General features: G+C 45.0%; 1 protein-coding gene across 6 annotated transcripts in view; it reads right to left on the bottom strand.

Annotated features, from left to right (window-relative positions):
• LOC109433057 (cGMP-dependent protein kinase, isozyme 2 forms cD4/T1/T3A/T3B) overlaps positions 1-21,005 on the bottom strand; it is an 822,160-nt gene that overhangs the window by 1,073 nt on the left and 800,082 nt on the right. For all 6 annotated transcript variants that reach the window (XM_062851134.1, XM_062851136.1, XM_062851135.1 and 3 more), the window contains 5 exons: positions 4,974-5,210; positions 4,746-4,895; positions 4,095-4,588; positions 3,904-4,029; positions 65-254 (listed from right to left, as the gene is read on the bottom strand). In XM_062851134.1, coding sequence (XP_062707118.1) covers positions 65-254; positions 3,904-4,029; positions 4,095-4,588; positions 4,746-4,895; positions 4,974-5,210 — 1,197 coding nt within the window. The remainder of the gene's footprint in view (positions 1-64; positions 255-3,903; positions 4,030-4,094; positions 4,589-4,745; positions 4,896-4,973; positions 5,211-21,005) is intronic.

Here is a 21,005-nt window from a genome sequence, read left to right as displayed (position 1 = left end):
GAAGAGGAAAGGGTTTGTTATGTGAGGATGTTGTGGGGGCGAAAGGGTGTGGTGAAGGCCTTACTTGTGTTTCTGAATTTCGCTAATGCCACCTCGTTGGTATCCCAATCGTTCCGTTGGATTGTCGCGGCACAGTTTCTTGATGAGGGCACTGGCATTGCGGGTGATGTTCCGGGGGAACTCGATAGCGTCAATTCCCTTTAGAATGATGTTATAGGTGCGCATTGGATCGGCTCCGGTGAAGGGAGGAGTACCTGTGGGTAAGAATGGTCGGAAGGATTTATAAATGGTCATAGATTACGAGAGTCTAACAGAATTCCAGTTATGGGTAATGGGTTTGCACGATAAAGGCTGTGTAACCCATTGGGGTCACTAGCCTACTTTGGTGCTACGTATGCTGCCAGCAGGGAAGGGGAGATTGTTTCTGCAAGCTTCAGCGTCTGTTCTCCAGGTTAGGTGCGGTTGAGTACCATGTACCATGGTCCTCCGGAAAGATACTGCGTGCCAGCCGTAGAGAAGATTTTCAACGGAAAGTCAACAACAGGATAATACGAGCCAAGATCACTGGTAAAGACACCAGTGAACAAACAGGACTTGTGATTCGAAGCTCGGTACTTAGGACTGCCGATATCTCGACTTCATCGGGAGCACTCGTATATTCACCGATCTATTGTAGGACCGCGGGTTTACCATCGTAGCACTGCAGGAGGTTTGTTGAACGGGATCCATGGTGCGAACGATTAGAGGTAATCGAGCTGTGAACAGCTATAACATATTGAAGTGAACTGGTTTAGGTCAGATTCGCCAAAAAGTGATGGTGCTCTACAGACACCTTGAGCGTTAAAGGGTTAGAATAGCTTCCCTTGTCGTTACACCTGAAGATCACCGAAGCAGACAGAGTCAGAACTTCTCGTGGCGCTATAACGTGGACGCAAAATCTCTCGAGGCAGTGTTTCCAGACGAAGGCGAGTTCGATGAGCTCCAGAGGACTGCTGGGGTACAGTAAAAGCAGCTATAAACGGCGAAGCAGCTGGTAAGGATGGTATCGCAGTTGAACTCACCAAGATGGGCACAGAAAAATTGGCCACCTATCTACACCGGTTGATAGTCGCAATCTGGGCAATCGAACAGCTACCGGAGGAGTGGAAAAAAGGGGTAACCTCGGGGGTAACTGCCCTATTCACAAGAAAGGCGATCATTTGGAATGTGAGAACTTCAGAGCGATCACTATTTTGAGTGCTGCCTACTGTCTGGGATAGCTCCAGATCATCTTCTGTCGTCTGTCACCTAAAACGAATGAGTTCGTGGGAAGTTATCAAGCCGGCTTCATCGACGGGCGATCGACATCGGAACAGATCTTCGCCGTACGGCAAATCCTCCAGAAATGCCGACAGTATCGACCACGCAGGGCTATGTACACCAAACGCTTTCAGCAATATTTTGCTGAATTTTGCCGTGCTGAAGGGTCGTTACTGGTGATCAGCAGAGTTTACTGAACAAATCAGCAAAATTTTGCTGAAAGTCAGCAAAATGTTTGCTGGAACTTTCAGCTCGGCAAAATTCAGCAAAATTTTGCTGAAACCCTCAATCGATTTTTGGTGTGTGGAGAATCATGGACGGAAACGGCTTTTCTGGGAAGCTGATTAGACTTGATAAAAGCAAAGATGGACGGTGTGCAGAACTGCGTAAGGGTTTCGGGTGAACTATCCAGTTCATTTGAATCTCGCCGGGGACTGCGATAGGATGATGCACTATCATGCCTACTCTTCAACATCGCTCTAGAACAGTGATTCCCAAAGTGGGCGAAATCGCCCCCTTGGGGGCGAAAATCAGACCCAGGGGGGCGAAAATTTTTGAAATACAATTTGGGGGGCGAAAATAATAAAAAGGGGGGGCGATTTTTTCATTGATTGGAAAACATCGAAAGTATTGAATTACAAGTCGAGAAAGTGAACTGAATCATAAAAACTCCCTGACATTCAAGCTTACAGTTCAAGTTTTGTCTAGGATAATAAAAAAAATGCTGAGACTATTAAACAAAAGCATCGACTTACAGACTTACAGAATTATTGGAATTTATGTGGACTCTTTGGCAAAATTTCTAGACAAGACCGCTACACGTATTTCTGAAGGGTTTGTGTGATTCTGGAAATCTAAATAAAAATATATTTGGAAACTCCTATAATGAACATTCGTGAATCGTGATTAGTTTTTGTCAAAATTATGAAAAGAACATAGTTTTTTTCGCGGAATGATGAAATTGCATTTCAACTCGTAGGCGGACTTCATGGAATTTCTAAGCAAAAACATGAATATCAGACGTATTTTAGAACATTTTGCTGATTAAATTCGTATCACAGTGTTTACAAACAACTGTGTTTGAAAATATTTCAGAGAAGCTTCTCGGAGGTATTCCAAACTTTACTGAAGTTAATTTGAAAACATTCCAAAAATTCTGCGTAAAATTCCATTTAAATATTCCATTTAAATCTAGTCATGAATGCTGCATATTTATTTATTTGATATTTTTTTAAAACACAGAAAGCATTCAAATTTATACAAAGCTCGTTGATTTGAATCTGGAGATACGTAATTACATTTGAAAATACACCAATATTTATTATTATTATTTTTCTTTATTATCGAGATTTTCAGCCCTCGGCAACACACCGATATTTTTCTGAGTTGCACTTTCACATAACAAATGTTTATAATTGTTTTCAAATTCTCCACCAGTATTATTTCTCTACTTGTGACCAAACATTTACTCTCAGTTGTTGAAAATGTCCTTTTAAAAATGATAATGATAAAACATCTGGTAGGAATATCGAGTGTTCATATGTGTTTACAGTTCGTTCTATTTCGATTAATAAATGTTCAATTAACAACGGTATGAGAAGTAGGCATAAACACGATTTCAATTTTTTCGTAAGTACGAAGAAAATTCACTACATTTTTTTTCAAATGCGAAAAATCAACGCATTTACAAAACAATTTAATGAAAATGAGAGTGACACAGATATAGATACACTGAATGGCACTGCTAGATTTGCCACAGTAGCGCTTTTAAAGGCTTTAGCTAAGCACAGTTTCAGCCTTCTATTAAAGAAAAAAATAAAATCGCACCTAGGGGGGGGGGGCGGAAATATTTTTTTGAAGCTCTAAGGGGGCGATACCTCCTAAAAGTTTGGGAAACATTGCTCTAGAAGGTGTGATGCGACGAGCTGGTTTCAACAGCCGGGGAACGAATTTCACAAAATTCGGTCAATTTGTTTGCTTTGCGGACGGCGTGGACATTATCGCCATAACATTCAGAACGGTGGCAAAGCTGTACACCCGCCTCAAACGCGAAGCAGCAAAGGTCGGGCTGGTGGTGAATGCCTCAAAAACAAAGTATATGCTGGTGGGCGGAACCAAACACGACCGGATCCGTCTGGGTAGTAATGTTACGATAGACGGGGATACTTTCGAGGTGGTAGAGGAATTCGTCTACCTCGGATCCTTACTGATGGCTGACAACAACGTGAGTCGTGAAATTCGAAGGCGCATCATCAGCGTAAGTCAGGCCTACTACTGGCTTCAGAAGAAGCTGCGGTCTGAAAAGATTCACTCACGCACCAAATGCATCTGTACAAAACGCTAATAAGACCGGTGGTCCTCTACGGACACGAGACATGAACCATGCTCGAGGAGGATATACAAGCACTCTGGGTTTTAGAGCGACGCGTGCTAAGGACGATCTTCGGCAATGTGCAGGAAAACGGTGGGCGGCGGAGAAGGATGAACCACGAGCTCGCTGCAATCTCCGGTGAACCCAGGACTGAGCGGTAGCCACAAACCAAGTATTGTTGATTATATCTTATCTTAAATGTGATGATGAGCAAAACAATGCATGTAACTTACCGGTTAAAAGTTCAAACATTAACACGCCTAGTGACCAATAGTCCGCACTGATGTCATGACCCCTGTTGAGGATCACTTCCGGTGCTACGTACTCCGGGGTTCCACAGAATGTCCAGGTTTTACGTCCTGCGAATAATACAAGAGTTATAGTTCTCCAATCATGATTTTCCAAATGTTGAACGTGATTCTACCTGATTGAAGCTTCTTGGCGAAACCGAAATCGACCAGTTTCACGTAGCCAGATACGTCCAACAGAAGGTTCTCCGGTTTCAAATCCCGATAGATGATGTTACGCGAGTGCAGATAATCGAACGCCTCCACCACACAAGCCGTGTAGAACCGTGTCGTTCCATCATCGAAGTGTCCACGATCGCGCAGAATCGTCCACAGTTCACCGCCCAGGCAGCTCTCCATCAGCATGTACAGATACTTACGATCCTTGAACGTCTTGAATAGTTTCACGATGAAGTCCGAGTTGGCCTCGCTCATGATCTCCTTTTCGGACATGATGTGCTGCTGCTGACGGGTCTCGACGATCTGCGACTTCTTCATCTGCTTCAGGGCAAACGATCGTGCCTTGTCCTGGGCTAACTGCACCAGCTCAACGCGTCCAAAACCTCCCACGCCGAGCGTGGCGATCACGCGTAGATCCGATAGTCGAACATCCCGGAACTCCTCGTAGATCCTAGTGGAAATATTGGTTTTTCATTAAGCTGATCAAATCAATTTTAAGAGCAGATATACTCACGACTCCTTATGTGAGAATGCTTTCGATTAGACATAAAATTACCATCCTAACAATTAAAAGCTCCGAGCTATGCTCATCAACATAATATACTTACTTCTTCTTTTCACTGACGGCGTCGTCGTTGTAGCGGTTCCTAATTTCATCCAGATTGGAGATCAGCTGGTTGAACGTGTCGCGATCGATGACCAAACAGGTGACCCCTTCGGGCGAGTCGCAAATGATGTTGGCCGTTCGCAAATCATCCCTGCGGTGAGTAAAAAAAAAATAACGTGTAGATTTAGAGAGCCCATCCGTCATAACGATTACCATCATCCAAGCTTACCCTTGCAGTGCTTTCTCGCCGAAGAAGTCGCCCTTGCCAAGGGTGCGGATGAACTTTTCCTCCTGGGTGTCCGGCTGTCGGATCGTCACGCGCACCTGACCCTTGGAGATGATGAAGAAGGTGTCGCCACGTGCCCCCTGGCGGATAATGTAGTCGCCCTTCTGGTAGTAGCACTCTTCCAGCACGTCCGAAATTTTGCCGAGGGTGTCCTCCGGGAGGTTTTTGAAGATTGGAACGCTGCAAGGAGGAGAAACAAGAGTGTTAATTAGATTGAATCCAGCTCACGCACGACCAAACATCCCCATTTCAAATTGCTAAATATGATTAGTTTTATTACTGTTTTATAGTGCACAAAATTGCTGACAAGAAATATCAGGCTCAATTCGATAAATTGAACCGCAATTGGTGATAATCAATCAGTTGATCTCTTACGGTTGAACAAATGCTGCTGCCGCAACAGCCAGCGGTGCGCATTCGTTGTATGGTGTTGTGAAAACATCTCTATCAATTGATGTCAATCATCCATCCAAGACCAATTTTGCCTCAAAGATTTTTATATTTACAAGACCACAATTGCGAACAACACGCCGCACTTTATCGACCACGGCAGCGGCATTGATTAATCAGTCACAATTGCACCACACGATGAGGATCGGTGAATGATATGTAGCTACATATTCAGATTTTCAAACTCATTCAATCAAGTGATGATCACCCTCAGTCAGTCAGTGACCGAAACCAAGGTGATCCTCACGAACCGTTAGTGGGCACCTACCTATACCCGGCAGTAATTAATTATCTTCAATTTAAATTCTACCAAACCAAACAGAAGATTAGGGAGGTTAATTTGATATCTACTTAGATATGGTTGGATTGAGTCGATACTCATCATATGCGAAACCGCAAATTGAATTGCAAGCAGGTTGTGATTAAAGAGCAATCGTGCAAAAAGGTATCTAGACAACAAAAATTGTGGCGTGGACAGGAAAAAAAATCGATTTCTTGAGATCATGTCATGATGATCATTGATTGCGGTAAACGCGCTGATATTCAGCAAGATTCCTGGTCTTCGTATAGGGTATTGGTTCCCTTATTAAGCATGTGGCTCCCATTTTCATCCTACGAAAAACAAAGGATTGAAGCGCTGTTTGTTTTGTTTCTTATTTTTGTATTTTTTGTTAGAAGTGAGCACCCACGAAAACAAAAAGAACGGAATCAATCGGTGCCGTAATCGCTTGTTTTCGAATAGGATGAAATTGGGAGCGTGAGATTACTGATGGAACACAAACCCTATTATAAATTAGCAACTGTAGACAGATAGAGTGGGAGCTGTCTGTCTTGTGATTAGCCGTCTTCTGTTCAAGACTGCTTTCGGAAATGGTTTACATTAAACCGTATTTGTACTTTAACAGTGCCGGTTAGACTACGGCCTGAGTGTCCTCTGCTGTACGTAGAAGTCTCCATTCGACTCGGTCTATGGGTGTGCGTCCCCCATCCCGCACTCTGCAAAGGGTCCACAAATCGTTATCCACTTGATCGACCCACTTAGTTCACTGCACACCACATCTTCTTGACCAGCACGAGCTACACGGGTTGATCTTGATAACCATTTAAATCGGATTTGTTATCCGACATCCTGATGCCCTGATCCCCCACCGTAGCCTCTCGATTTGCGCGGTGTGATCGCTGGTTGGTTTTCTCAGAAGCTGATGCAATTCGCAGTTCATTCGTCAAATCCCGTCTTCCTTTTGCACTCCGGCGTAGATGGTACGCAAACCTTTCGTTTGGAAACTCCAAGGGCGCGTTGGTACTCTGCACGTATAGTCCATGATTCGTGCCCAGCTAGATTACCAGTCTAATCAGGGTTTTGTAGACGGATAACTTCGTGGCGACGAACTTTATTCGATCGTAGAATTCTGCGGAGTCCAAAGTAAACTTGATCTCCTGCAACAATCGTCTCTGAATTTCTCTGCTGGTGTCATTGTCGGCGGTCACCAGTAAGCCCAAGTAAATATACGAATTCTTCAACCGCCTCGATTTCATCACCTGTGGCGCACAGATGCGCAGCCATAAATTTGAATACTCTGTTGATGTTAGATTAAGAAAACTGAACACCCCAATAACAATACAGATTGACATTGCAATGCATAAGCCCAGTAAAGTCACACTTAGTAACTTGTGAGGAGGTGTGTTCAGTATAAGAGCCAATTATGCTCTCTAATTCCGTGACCGAATATGTAAGTTTGATATACTATAAACTAAGCCTTTTAAATAAATAAACTTGATTTGCAGCTTTGTAGCTGATAAAGACAAATACTCGTCTTAATTCTGCTGAAAGAGTCGGCTACCAGCACCTCCCGCAACATCACCATTGATAGAGATTCGGGGTGGCGGGCGCGTTAAATCCTCCCTGCATCTCTTTGCAACCGTGTACTTTGTCTCCGACACATTAATGACTAATCCGATTCCCCTAGCTTCACACTAGTCGGATGTACGTTTCCGTCATCGTCTCAAATTTACGAGCTATAAGGACTGTTCATTAAAGAAAGTGGACACCTGTTTTTCAATAGAAAATATGTATTTTCGAACAAATTCATAAGTTTATTTTTTTATAAATGACAATCAACATACATGTGGCCAAATTCACGTGAGTTTGAACATTTACTTCGCTTTTCGGAAGAACGCTCGGACTTTCCTCTTGACACCTCCCATTAGATTCTGCACAACTTTCTCCGTAACTCTTCGTTGTGCCGCAGGCCAAATTTTTTTGAACCAATCAACAGAGCTTGCTTCTCTTCCATCTTTCTTAAGATGCCGCTAAATTATTGTCCAGTATCTTTCCACAGGACGCTGTTCAGAGAAGTTTTGTGGATTTTGCCATTTTTCGACAAAATCGACTTTTTCCGTATTGAGCATCTCTAGTGTAGAAGAAGCGTAATAAGCGGATGCCAGATCCACCTAAAACAAAAGAGGATCCGTATGTTTTCGGTAGATAAGTAGAAGTCGTTTTTTGATGCATTCCTTTCTGTTATTTTCACCGTTGATTGTTCCCGTTGTGAAATACGAAGAACTCTTTAAGCCACACTAAAACTTTTTCCCAATATTTTCAGTTCTGATGTACCCTACATCATCCGACACAACTGTCCCCTGCTTAGCGTTAAAAAAATTGCGGTCCCGGAAGTGTATTAGTAAGCCAATTCTCGAAACGACAACTTTTTGGAACACCATTTGTGCAGAATTAATCTGCTAGTCGCAAAGCTAATACGACCTATCGCTCGAAATTTCTTACTTTTTCCGTTTTCTTTGAGTGTGTTGCCGAAGTGAACAATGTTTTTACACACTGAGCAAAAATTCACAATTTTTTGTTTAGTTTGAAAACTAAATTATTGGTAAACAGATGTCCACTTTCTTTAATGAACAGTCCTTAATATTAATATCATCAGCGAAATCAAGCACCTGAAAGAACTTCGTGAAAATCGTACCACTTGTGTTTATCCCTGCTCTCCTAACCTTCTAAGCCGATTTTAATCAGCAAGCACGAAAGACAATCACCTTGCCGTAACCCACTGCGAGATTCGAAGGGACTCGAGTGTGTCTCTGGTACTCGAACTACGCACATCACTCGATCCATACACTCGCCTTGATCAATCATATATTTTTATCTGGGAATCCGTATTTATGCATAATCTGCCAATACTGCCATAGCTGGTCTCGCTCGATTGTATCATACGCCGATTTAAAATCGATGAACAAGAGATGTGTGGACACGTTGTATTCGCGGTATTTCTGCAACACCAGGCGGATGGCGAATATCTGATCCGCTGTAGCGCGTTCACCCATGAATCCAGCCTGATATTGCCCCACAAACTCTCACAACTGCCCCACAAGCAATCGGTGATAGACGGCGGCATAAGAATTGAGAGCGTATTTTGTAGGTAGCGCTCAGTAGTGTGTTCGCGCGGTAGCTCCCGCAGTCCAACTTGTCGCCCTTTTTGTAGATGGGACACACGACACCTTCCATCCTTTCATCCGGTAATACTTCCTCCCTCAAAATCTTAGTAATAACCCTTAGTGTAAAAATGACTTCAAGATTGCACTTCAGAATTAAGTATTCCGGGAAAACTCCTCCATTAACCTTCTTCGTACATTGGTAGACGCACACCTCGATGACGTAATGCACGCTCAGCTTGTCTGTCTGGGTCATAACAACCTCAACACGCTAAAACTGCTCAGCACTAAAATGTGTAAGACCTACTCATAAATGCATAATTTCCATACCACTTATAAAATGTGTAAGAGTTACACATTCACAAAATCTGCTCGTACACTATTCTAGTTGCGAAATGGCTATATTTTTTGGTTCGCCAAGGTCATCAGTAGACCTAGCAAGATTTCCATACAAAAAAAAATGCAACTTTAACGATTGTGTGGACGCAGGAGCAGATTTTGTGAATGTGTAACTCTTACACATTTTATGAGTGGTATGGAAACTATACATTTATGAGTAGGTCTTACACATTTTAGTGCTGAGCGGTTTTACTGTGAATGCAGGACTATAATAGGGTAAATAATTTTTTCAGAAATTTTTCCTATAATTCAGCCGTTCACCAAGAATTCTTCTAGAGAATCCTCCTAGAATATTTTAAGGTACAGTCCTTCACATGTACTTCTTCCGGAATTTTAATATGAAGAGAATTCTCACAGGATTTCCAAGAATGATTTTAGCATGAATTCCTCTAAAGATTCCTCCAGGTTGAATGCATTTCTGTTCATGTCTTTATTTGGAATCCTTCACATATTTTTTTTTCAGAAATTCCCTCCGGCATTTTCTTTGGGTCTTCTTCAGACACTTCTAAAGTAATTTCGCAGAAGCTTTATCTTGAAACTAGTTCCCAGGTTTTATCAAAAATGCGATCACAAATTTCTCCAAGGATTCTTTCAGGGACTCTTTAGGAAATTCCTTCAATTGCTACAGATTGCAACAGAAGTTTGTGCAACTATTCCTTTATGTATTTCTTCAAATATTTCTAAAAAAACCTTTAGGAATAATATCAGCAGAATCTTCTCGAGGAGTTTTTTTGGGGTTCCTCCAGGAATTCATCTTACCTTGTCGGAGTTCAAGGTAAGCTACATTGAGCATCCCCTCGGCTAGTGGCTACCAACCGACAGCTACCACCAACGGCGATAACGATCTGCCGATTTGCGCGGAATTGCCCATTAGATTTAGTTATATAGAAAACTGTTACCCGGGCAGGTCGCGTCGAGTACGTTTGTTCTTTACCGTTTTTTTTGTAATAAGTTAAGTTTAGTAGTTTAATAAAACGTTTAGTGTAGTGCAGTGTTTCTCTAAACCGCGAGTTTTACTGTGCTACGCCGAAAAGACCGCGAGAAACGGTGCAGATTTCACCAAGCTGGTTGGCACCAAATCCACCCCCGCAATTGCCCCGGAAAGCACTGCGTTTTGGCACGTTTCAGGGAGGCCAAATCGTAGGGAACCAGTCCAGCTATCGAACAAGTGGTCCTTCGAGCCGGATGGTTGAAGGAAACCCATCCGGTAGGACACCAAAGGTCTACGGTTCGCCAACGCAGTCACCCAAATCCCATTTAATTGCGAGCTAAGGGGCGCCATCTTATTTGAAAGCGTCGGTTCCAGTTGGCAGAATTTTGTTCAATACAAGGCATATCACTTGCCTTTAATAGGTGAGTGAATTTCCAACAAAATTACTGTCCATCTCTCGGTACTGCTCGTGGTCTTTTTATTGGATTAGGTGGAACAATTAATTATATTATCGTATTTCGACGACGACGACGACGCCGGCTATACGTGCACCCACCGCCCGGTATCAAATAGCAGTTTTCCTACCCAAGGTCCGTTTGTGGAAACGGAGCATTTTCCCACCCACCGGCACGGCACGCCCTGGCTGGTGATCGCTGGCTCGCACATCAGATCGGAAGTGATTGGCTGTCAACTTACCAGTGTTTGCTGAGCATCCTAACCTCATCGAAGATCATCCATCCGCTTGGGTGATTTAGCCGCTACTGCAGTAGCACCCCATCGCCACTGATCATCGTTGCTGATTGTTCGTGGAGCATCTTTAAAGAAATAATCAAGGCTCGATTTAAGAGCTAACAGGTAATTAGCTCTCCAAGCACTTTAGACTCCCCAAGCTTCGCTACTTGGTCTTATTTTTCGAGGGTCATCATGTCGAAACGGAAAATACCACTGCGGACACTACAGGCGCGACTCCGAGGACTACAAACGACGTTCACGAACTTGTACACGTTCATGGAGAAATACACGGCCAACACGAAGCCTTTGGAAGTCTCCGTGCGACTGAACAAGCTGGATTGCCTGTGGGATCAGATGAACGAGGTCATCGACAACATCGTAGCCCACGACGATTCACCCGACGATCCCGAAGCCTACGTGAAAGATCGGCTTGATTTCGAAAACCGATTCTTCACACTGAAAACTTTCCTATTGGAAAAGAACGAGCCGGCACAAAACACTCCGTCTACTTCTACCCCTAATACCTCCTTCGGTTCTACCCCTCACGTACGATTACCGCAGATCTCGCTTCCCAAGTTTGGCGGTAAATTAGATGAATGGCTCACGTTTCGCGACCTTTACACCTCGCTTATCCACTGGCAGGTGGACCTCCCTGCCGTAGAAAAATTCCATTACCTTCGAAGCCAGTTGGAAGGGGAAGCATTAGCCGTGATCGATTCTCTCCCCCTTACCGCAGCAAACTATAATGTGGCATGGGATCTCCTCACACAACGGTTCACCAATTCCAAGGTTCTTCGGAAACGTCAGGTACAGGCCCTCTTCGAGCTGCCTACGGTTAAGAAGGAAACTGCATCCGAGCTACAGTCTCTCCTAGATGCCTTCGAGAAGACTGTAAGATCCCTCGATCAAGTCGTCGCCAACAAGGCGGACTACAAGGATCTGATGTTGGTGCATGTATTGACATCTCGGTTGGACAGCACCACCCGGAGAAGCTGGGAGGAACATTCGTCCGAACAACAAACGGACACCCTAAAGGACCTCACGGATTTTCTCCAACGTCGCTTAAGGATTCTGGAAGCTCTCCCTGGCAAGGCGCCGGAACAGAAGGTGGAACTCGGACATTCCAAACTGCCGAAAAAGGTTTCGGCGGTAAAATCCTGCAACGCTACGTTCCAATCATCATCACCGAGCAAATGCATCGTCTGCCCAGAGACACATTTGCTGTACCAGTGCCCTCAGTTTCTGAAAATGGCTGTTTCGGATCGGGATGGAGTACTTCGGAGCAATTCTCTTTGCCGAAATTGCTTTCGGCGGGGTCACCAAGCAAAGGATTGTTCGTCTAAGTTTTCCTGTCGGCACTGTAGAGCGAGACATCACTCACTCGTGTGTTTTAAGGGGAAGATAGCCGAAGTGAAGACGAATGAGAAACCCGAATCAACCACTACTACAACAGAATCAACCCCAGAACCAACTACCTCAAAGGTCGTTAACCTGGCAACGACCGGAGCGAAAATTTGCAACACAGCCACAGCGTCAACAACGGGTGTCGTTCTACTCACTGCAGTCGTGGTGCTGGAAGACGACAAGGGCAACAAGGTGCATGCTAGAGCGCTACTGGATAGTGCAGCCGAATGCAATTTAATTAGCAGACGGCTGAGGAAAATGCTGGCTGTCAAGGAGGAAGCCAGTACGGTAGAGGTTATTGGTATCCAAGGGGTGGCATCCAAGGTCCAAGGAAGGGTTACAGTCCTGGTACAATCACGGGTCACAAACTACAACCAACCGATGGAAATCTACGTTCTTCCAAAAATTGCAGCACAGGTGTCTACCGCGGTGGTCGATACCAGCATGTGGGACATACCCAAGGGGATTCAACTGGCGGATCCGGATTTCCTCAAAGGGGAACGAATCGATCTTCTGCTAGGGGCGGAATCATTTTTCGAGTTCTTCGTTTCTGGTCGCCGCATTCGGTTGGGTGACAATCTACCATCGTTGGTCGACTCCGTCTTCGGATGGGTGGTAACAGGCAGATATTCGGTCAACGGTCCAATCCAATCTGTCCTGTGTGATGTTGCGGTCTCCAGTCGGCTCGACGAAATTCTCGAACGGTTTTGGAAATGCGAAGAAGTTGGATCGGAGAATAATCATTCTCCCGAGGAAGCCAGGTGCGAAGCCCATTTTGCGGAGACGGTGCGACGAAATGTGTCTGGTCGATATGTGGTGTCATTGCCCAAGAATGAGGAGGTTTTAGTCAAGCTGGGCAGTTCCAAAACGATCGTGGAAAGGAGGTTTTTCCAGTTTTAGCGGCGATTGACTAGAGATGAGAAGCTACGGGAGGAATACTGCGCCTTCATGGCCGAATACGAAGCTCTGGGACATATGCGATTGGTTGGAGACACCGAAACGGAAGAAGGTCGGTGCTACCTCCCACATCATCCAGTTGTGAAGGAGGATAGCACAACCACAAAGGTGAGGGTTGTATTTGACGCTTCGGCTCAAACAGCGTCAGGATTTTCCCTCAACGACGGGTTGCTCGCAGGTCCTGTGATTCAGGACGATTTGCGGTCGATAATACTGCGAAGCCGGACTCGTCAGATCATCCTAGTGGCCGATATAGAAAAAATGTTTCGGCAGATAGAGGTCTGCCCGGAGGATTGCCGTCTTCAATCGATTTTGTAGAGGTCGAGCCCAGACAAACCGCTAGCTACATATGAACTGTCCACCGTAACCTACGGCACCAAGCCTGCTCCTTTTCTTGCCACCAGAGCCCTGGTGCAACTCGCCACGGATGAAGCGGAGGAACTCCCGCTGGCGGCCAAGGCCGTCAAGGAAGATTTTTATATGGACGACGCCATTACCGGTGCGGATGACCCGATTGTTGCCAAGGAGTTGAGGATCCAGCTGCAGGAACTACTACGAAGAGGAGGATTCGTCCTGCGGAAATTCGCTTCCAACTGCGAATCAGTCTTGGAAGACCTACCAGCTGAAAATCGGGCGATTCAGACGACGGACGGAATTCATTTGGACCCAGATTCGACGATCAAGACGTTGGGCTTGGTTTGGATGCCCAATACCGACACTTTCCGGTTCAAATTTCGAATCACCCCGATAACAGAGGATGCCGTAATTACCAAGAGGAAGGTTTTGTCAGAAATTGCCACTCTTTTCGATCCCTTAGGACTCGTCGGCGCGGTGATCACAAAGGCAAAAATCGTCATGCAACTACTGTGGCGCCTGCAGGATGAAAACAATCACCAGTTGGCATGGGATGCCAAGCTCCCTCCGAAGGTAGCAGAAGAATGGGTCCGGTTCTATCAACAACTTTCTGTATTGAACGAGCTTCGCATTGAGAGACTGGTCACCATACCGAATCCAATCAACATCCAACTACACCTGTTCTCAGACGCTTCCGAGAAGGCTTTCGGCGTCTGCGCCTACCTACGGAGCGAAGATGCAGAAGGAAGGATTAAGGTTGCTCTACTATCGTCGAGATCGAGAGTTGCACCCTTGAAGGCTCAATCAATCCCTAGGCTTGAGCTCTGCGGTGCTCTACTAGCATCGGAACTATACACCAAAATCAAGGCTTCGATCCGCTTCACTGGAGAATGTTTCTTCTGGGTGGACTCTACGACCGTTTTGCGGTGGCTACACGCCCCACCCCTAACATGGGCTACATTTGTGGCAAATCGCGTATCGAAGGTGCAAGCATCCACGGAAAATTGTCATTGGCGACACGTGCCCGGAGAACAGAATCCGGCAGACCAAATTTCACGGGGAATCTGGCCGGAGGAAATTATCGACAACCAACTTTGGTGGGAAGGACCCGCCTGGCTTCGGACTACATCGGAAAATTGGCCATCACTGCAAGCTTTCACTTCGGAAGGACACGAGGAAGAACGGAGGCGAGCAGCATGCGTGATTACTGCATCAGAGACTTCAGGTTTCTTTACGGAGTATCTGGCACGGTTCTCCAGCTTTACCACCCTAATCAGGACAACGGCCTATCTGCTACGTTATCTGCATAATCTTCGATCGAAAAGGGAACTTCGACGGTCGGTTGCTTTCCTAACTACGGAGGAATTGCAGCTGGCGGAAAATTTCATCATTCTCCGCGTCCAACGAGACACCTTTCATCGCGAGGTCAGTGCACTCACTAAGGGGGAATTTGTTCCACGATCTTCACCTCTACGTTGGTATCATCCATTCGTGGCAGATAATGGATTGTTACGAGTTGGGGGTCGAATAGGACAAGCGAAGGAACCCGAATACAAAATCCATCCAATAGTACTACCTGCTCGTCATTTGTTCACCAAGCTGTTGATGCGCTATTACCACCATCGTTTATTGCACGCTGGACCACAGTTGATGCTGAGTACTGTTCGACTTCGGTATTGGTGCCTCGGTGGACGAAATTTGGCGAGGGAAGTCTACCATCAGTGTGTGCGATGTTACCGCACGAAACCAAAAGCAATTCGGCAGTTCATGGCGGAGCTGCCCACCCCCCGTGTTTCCCCAACGCGGCCGTTCGCAACAACAGGTGTGGACTACTTCGGCCCAGTGTACGTCCGGACGGGATATCGGCAGCGAGCGGTAAAGGCATACGTGTCAGTCTTTGTGTGCTTTTCGACCAAAGCGGTTCATTTAGAACTGTTTACCGATTTGTCGACTACGCGATTTATCCAGGCACTACGGAGGTTTGTGTCACGCCGCGGGAGGTGTGCCAGCCTCTATTCGGATAACGGCACCAATTTTGTTGGCGCCAAAAACCAGATGATGGAGTTGATTAACCGGCTGAAGTCCAAGGATCATCACGACGCCATAGCGAAGGAATGTGCCGAAGACGGAATGGCATGGCACTTCATTCCCCCCGGCGGGCCCCACTTCGGCGGTCTGTGGGAAGCCGCGGTGCGATCGGCGAAGGTGCACCTGTTACGTGTGTTGGGAGATACGGTGGTGTCCTACGAAGACATGACAACGCTTCTCACCCAGGTGGAGTGCTGCCTGAACTCCAGGCCCTTAACCCAGCTGTCCGATGACCCCGAGGATCTGCAGCCATTGACCCCTGGCCATTTTCTGGTAGGTTCGGCCTTGCAAGCCCTACCAGACGAGGATTACTTGCAGACGTCGGTCGGCAAACTTCAGGATTTCGCAGCCACTCAACGAAGACTCCAGGATTTCTGGAAGAGGTGGAGAGCTGAATACCTGGTACAACTTCAAGCTCGCACCAAGTGGTGGAAACCACCTGTCGACGTCGCTGTGGGCAGATGGTCGTGATTCGGGAAGACAACGTTCCACCCACCCGGTGGAAAATGGGCCGCATCATCGACACTCATCCAGGTCCAGATGGTGTAGTCAGGGTCGTTTCATTACGGACCGCCAACGGAACCAGTACACGCCCAGTTTCCAGAATATGTGTTCTACCCGTACCGATCTCCACGGAGGCGGGACCAGCTGAAGATAACTGAAACTCCAAGCGTTTCAGGGAGGCGAGGATGTCGGAGTTCAAGGTAAGCTACATTGAGCATCCCCTCGGCTAGTGGCTACCAACCGACAGCTACCACCAACGGCGATAACGATCTGCCGATTTGCGCGGAATTGTAAATTAATAAAACAATAGGTTGGCCTTTTGCTGCACACTGCAGTGCCCATTAGATTTAGTTATATAGAAAACTGTTACCCGGGCAGGTCGCGTCGAGTACGTTTGTTCTTTACCGTTTTTTTTGTAATAAGTTAAGTTTAGTAGTTTAATAAAACGTTTAGTGTAGTGCAGTGTTTCTCTAAACCGCGAGTTTTACTGTGCTACGCCGAAAAGACCGCGAGAAACGGTGCAGATTTCACCAAGCTGGTTGGCACCAAATCCACCCCCGCAATTGCCCCGGAAAGCACTGCGTTTTGGCACGTTTCAGGGAGGCCAAATCGTAGGGAACCAGTCCAGCTATCGAACAGATTTCTTTAAAGTATGCTCTCTCTCTCTCTTCTTGGCGTAACGTCCTCTGTTGGAGAGTAGCTCACCACCAACTACAACCCTGGCAGTTATCTGTTTTACCATCGACGTGTTATAAATAGACAGATGAGCACGAGAGATTACAATAGGTTCCACACGGCTGATTCCCATTATGAGGATGAACTCATGCCTCTCTCATCTCTTTATCTCCTGATCGGGAAACATCGCATCGGGATGCTGCTTGAGAGATTGAGGGAACGAATTAGATTGTAAGGCAATTTAGGTTTAGTTAATCATAAGCATCCAAAGAGTAGGGCACGCGTGTCAGTAGTTTTTAAGGAATAAATGTATATCTTTACGTAGTCCTTTTCAATATATGTGCAGTGTGTTTTAAATCGTGAATTCGTGTATTGTGTGTAAAAACCAAGCCGGAAACCCCTCTGAAGCTCCCAGTCGTCCCAAGGAACCATAAGGTCTTCTGGAGATCGCCGTTGGCAGACGAATAGCCCATCACCCAGGAATTCGCCATTTGCACCACCACTGATGTTGGGTACAGGAATCCCCCCACATACAGTCCACTAATACGAGGTACGTTGGATCCCGACATCAAATGGTCCTTCGAGCCGGATTCGAAGACCCTCCGGAAGGACACGATTGGAACCACGCCGTATTTGAAGAGCCAGGACAATAGCCATTGTCGAGTTGCCGGTACAAAGGAACCCCAATTCAATTCGACGAACAATTGGAAGCACTACGCCATTGCACGTTACCGCACGCCATCGCACGCCATTACCACCGAACAAAGGAATCTTCTGGAAGGACACTGCACAATGGGTCCAGAGCCGTGTTTACGAAGACAAAAATGTTTGTGCCTAAACTATAAGTTTTAGATACATGGTGTCTTTGGGAAACTTTCTTCTTATTTTTCGACCTTTTTTCTCATTATTGTGAAATTAGGGTGGTTCCTCTAGTTTCGCGGATCCAAACATCTGCTTTTTAATAGTCTTATGTACGTTCACAAAATGTTCTACAAAGTTGTAAAAGAACTTATTTGGAGCAAGTTTGCCGAAGAAACCATTATTCTATCTCTTATGGTTCCTAACTTATAATTTTTTAAAAGATTCATGTTAGGGTGATCCATGAATTTCAGTTTTCCTGAAATAACTTTTAATTCGTTCGTTTCTCGTAAATACTTTGTTTCGAGCACTTTTAGAACTATCAACGACGCATATTTTTTCCAAAGAGCTCAAAGTTCTAACTCTCATAGTTAAAAAGATATTGGCATTTTTCTTCGAAAAATCACTTTTTTTCAAAATGTCATATCTCAAAAAGGAGCAAATGGATTTTCAATCTACTGATTGCATTGGAAAGATCGTACTCTGTTCTATTTATGGTGAAAAAACTGTAGGTACCTTTTTTGTTTAAAGCTTTTTATTGAGTTTTGAAAATACGATTTTTTTCATGAAAAAGCAGTTGTAACTTTGAAAATCGATGAGATACAAACTTGGCGTCTTCGACAAAATAGTGAGTTTTTGACTGCTATAAAAGTGCCCAGAACAAAGTATTGCGAAAAAATCAACACATAAAATTATATTGAGTAAAAACGGATTTTCATATGAAAAATGATACATGTCGAGGACGCCAAGTTTGTATCTTATCGATTTTCAAAGTTACAACTGCTTTTCCATGAAAAAAATCGTATTTTCAAAACTCAATAAAAAGCTTTAAACAAAAAAGGTACCTACAGTTTTTTCATCATAAATAGAACAGAGTACGATCTTTCCAATGCAACCGGGAGATTGAAAATCCATTTGCTCCTTTTTGAGATATGACATTTTGAAAAGAAGTGATTTTTCGAAGAAAAATGCCAATATCTTTTTAACTATGAGAGTTAGAACTTTGAGCTCTTTGGAAAAAATATGCGTCGTTGATAGTTCTAAAAGTGCTCGGAACAAAGTATTTACGACAAACGAACGAATTAAAAGTTATTTCAGGAAAACTGAAATTTATGGATCACCCTAACACGAATCTGTTAAAAAACTATAAGTTAGGAACCATAAGAGATAGAATAATGGTTTCTTCGGCAAACTTGCTCTAAATAAGTTCTTATACAACTTTGTAGAACATTTTGTGAACGTACATAAGACTATTAAAAAGCAGATGTTTGGATCAGCGAAACTAGAGGGACTACCCTAATTTCACAATAATGAGAAAAAAGGTCGAAAAATAAGAAGAAAGTTTCTCAAAGACACCATGTATCTAAAACTTATGGTTTAGGCACAAACATTTTTGTCTTCGTAAATACGGCTCTGGACCCATTGTGCACTGGAAGCACAGGACATTGAATATTACGTCGGACGTCATCTGGAATGCGCGGACTGGGACACTAATCCCGCCGCAAGCTCTGTTTTCACAGGTAAGCTTGAATAGATTAGTGTATGTCTGGCCGAAGCCATGGTTTCTGTTATCTAACACCCACATTTCGACGTTCTCTCCACTGTGCTCTACACCGGACGGGCCGGTCGGATCCGGTCAGTGAAACCTACTCTTTGGATCTGGATGGTGTGTAGCCAACACACATCAACGATAAGGACAACCCGGAATCGTTCGACGATTTGGACGATTTGGTCAACCCCAATTTGGCCTACTCATACTGGTGAAGGATCACTGGTGTGTACAACGAGGTCGATGACCTCCAGCTAGCAGCTCTACGTTCTTGAATGGGAGCAGTCGCATGAAGAGGCAGCGTGATTTATTGCCCGGTGTGGTGAGTGCTATTTAGAATAGTGTACTGCCGAAGCTAGCAAATAGATATTGCTCGTTTTTAATGAAATTTAAACCTCTTCGACACTTATTTTGCTACGAATCCCTGCATACGAGAACTGTTCGTAAGAACAAGTCCGCTATCTGCAGTTCGGATCTACCTCGGTGTCGGATACCTAGCTCGTAGGATTGGTGCAGCTGTTTTTTCTCACGGGTGAGTTGGAACAGTGTATGTCCTCCGAAGCTTTGGTCTCTGGAAACTACATAAGGGTTTTCTCTTCCTCCTGTTCCTTCGACGTACTTTGAGCTGACGTGTGAATGACGATTACTTGAGCGAGTGTTCTACCGATTGACTGAGCGTGCTGTGTACCACCTGCTGGTTACGTTATATAGTTTCAAAGGTGAGATACACGGTATATGGCCTGCCGAGGCCTAGGACGTCAGATATTACATGGTATACCCTCCTTTTCCCGCAACTTTGATTTGACCTTGAGCTGTTATTCAACGAGTCTGTGACATCACAACGCTGCTACTGGATTGCTGGTGAATTGTTGGAGTTTTTCGGTTTAGCACCTGCTAACTGTTCAAAGGTCAGTTAAGACAGTATATGTCCGCCGAAGCTAGGCTCTTCGGATTTCTACACCAACACATTCGTTCTCTTACCGGTTCTACGTGACGTCACACCATTATGCCATCGAGCAAGAGCACACCAACGTTGAAGGCATTGAAGGCTCAACTGAAGGACATCCAGTCTTCCCTCTGCGATATATCTCGCTTCGTGGAACAGTTCAAGGAGGAAACATCTACCACACAGATAACATTACGTTTAGATAGGGTAGACAGGTTGTGGGAGAAGTATTCGGAAACTTTAGTGCTAGTTAGGGGTCATGCACAGTTTGAGGATGAAGACGATGTATACGATAAGGAGAGACAGGTAATCAGCGATCGTTATTACGAAGTGAAGGCGTTTCTTCTTGATAAGGCACGGGAGCGTCAACCGCCACGGGAACAGGATCAATCCATTCGCGACACTTCTGCATTCGGAGGATTAGACCATGTTAGGCTTCCCCAAATTAAATTACAAACATTCAATGGAGCCGTGGACGATTGGTTAAGCTTCAGGGATCTGTTTAAATCTCTCATCCACACCAAGGCGGAACTTCCTGAGGTAGAAAAGTTCCACTACCTAAAGGGTTGTTTGCTAGGGGAACCCAAAAACCTGATCGATCCGTTACCCCTCACCGAGGCAAATTATCAAGTTGCTTGGAATTTGCTCTTGAAAAGATACGATAACTGTAAGGTGCTCAAGAAGCGG

This window comes from Aedes albopictus, chromosome 2 (genome assembly GCF_035046485.1).
Source record: "Aedes albopictus strain Foshan chromosome 2, AalbF5, whole genome shotgun sequence".
NCBI classification, from domain to species: domain Eukaryota; kingdom Metazoa; phylum Arthropoda; class Insecta; order Diptera; family Culicidae; genus Aedes; species Aedes albopictus.
Note: the sequence above shows the minus strand (reverse complement) of the source record. Positions and strands in the feature narration are given on the sequence as shown.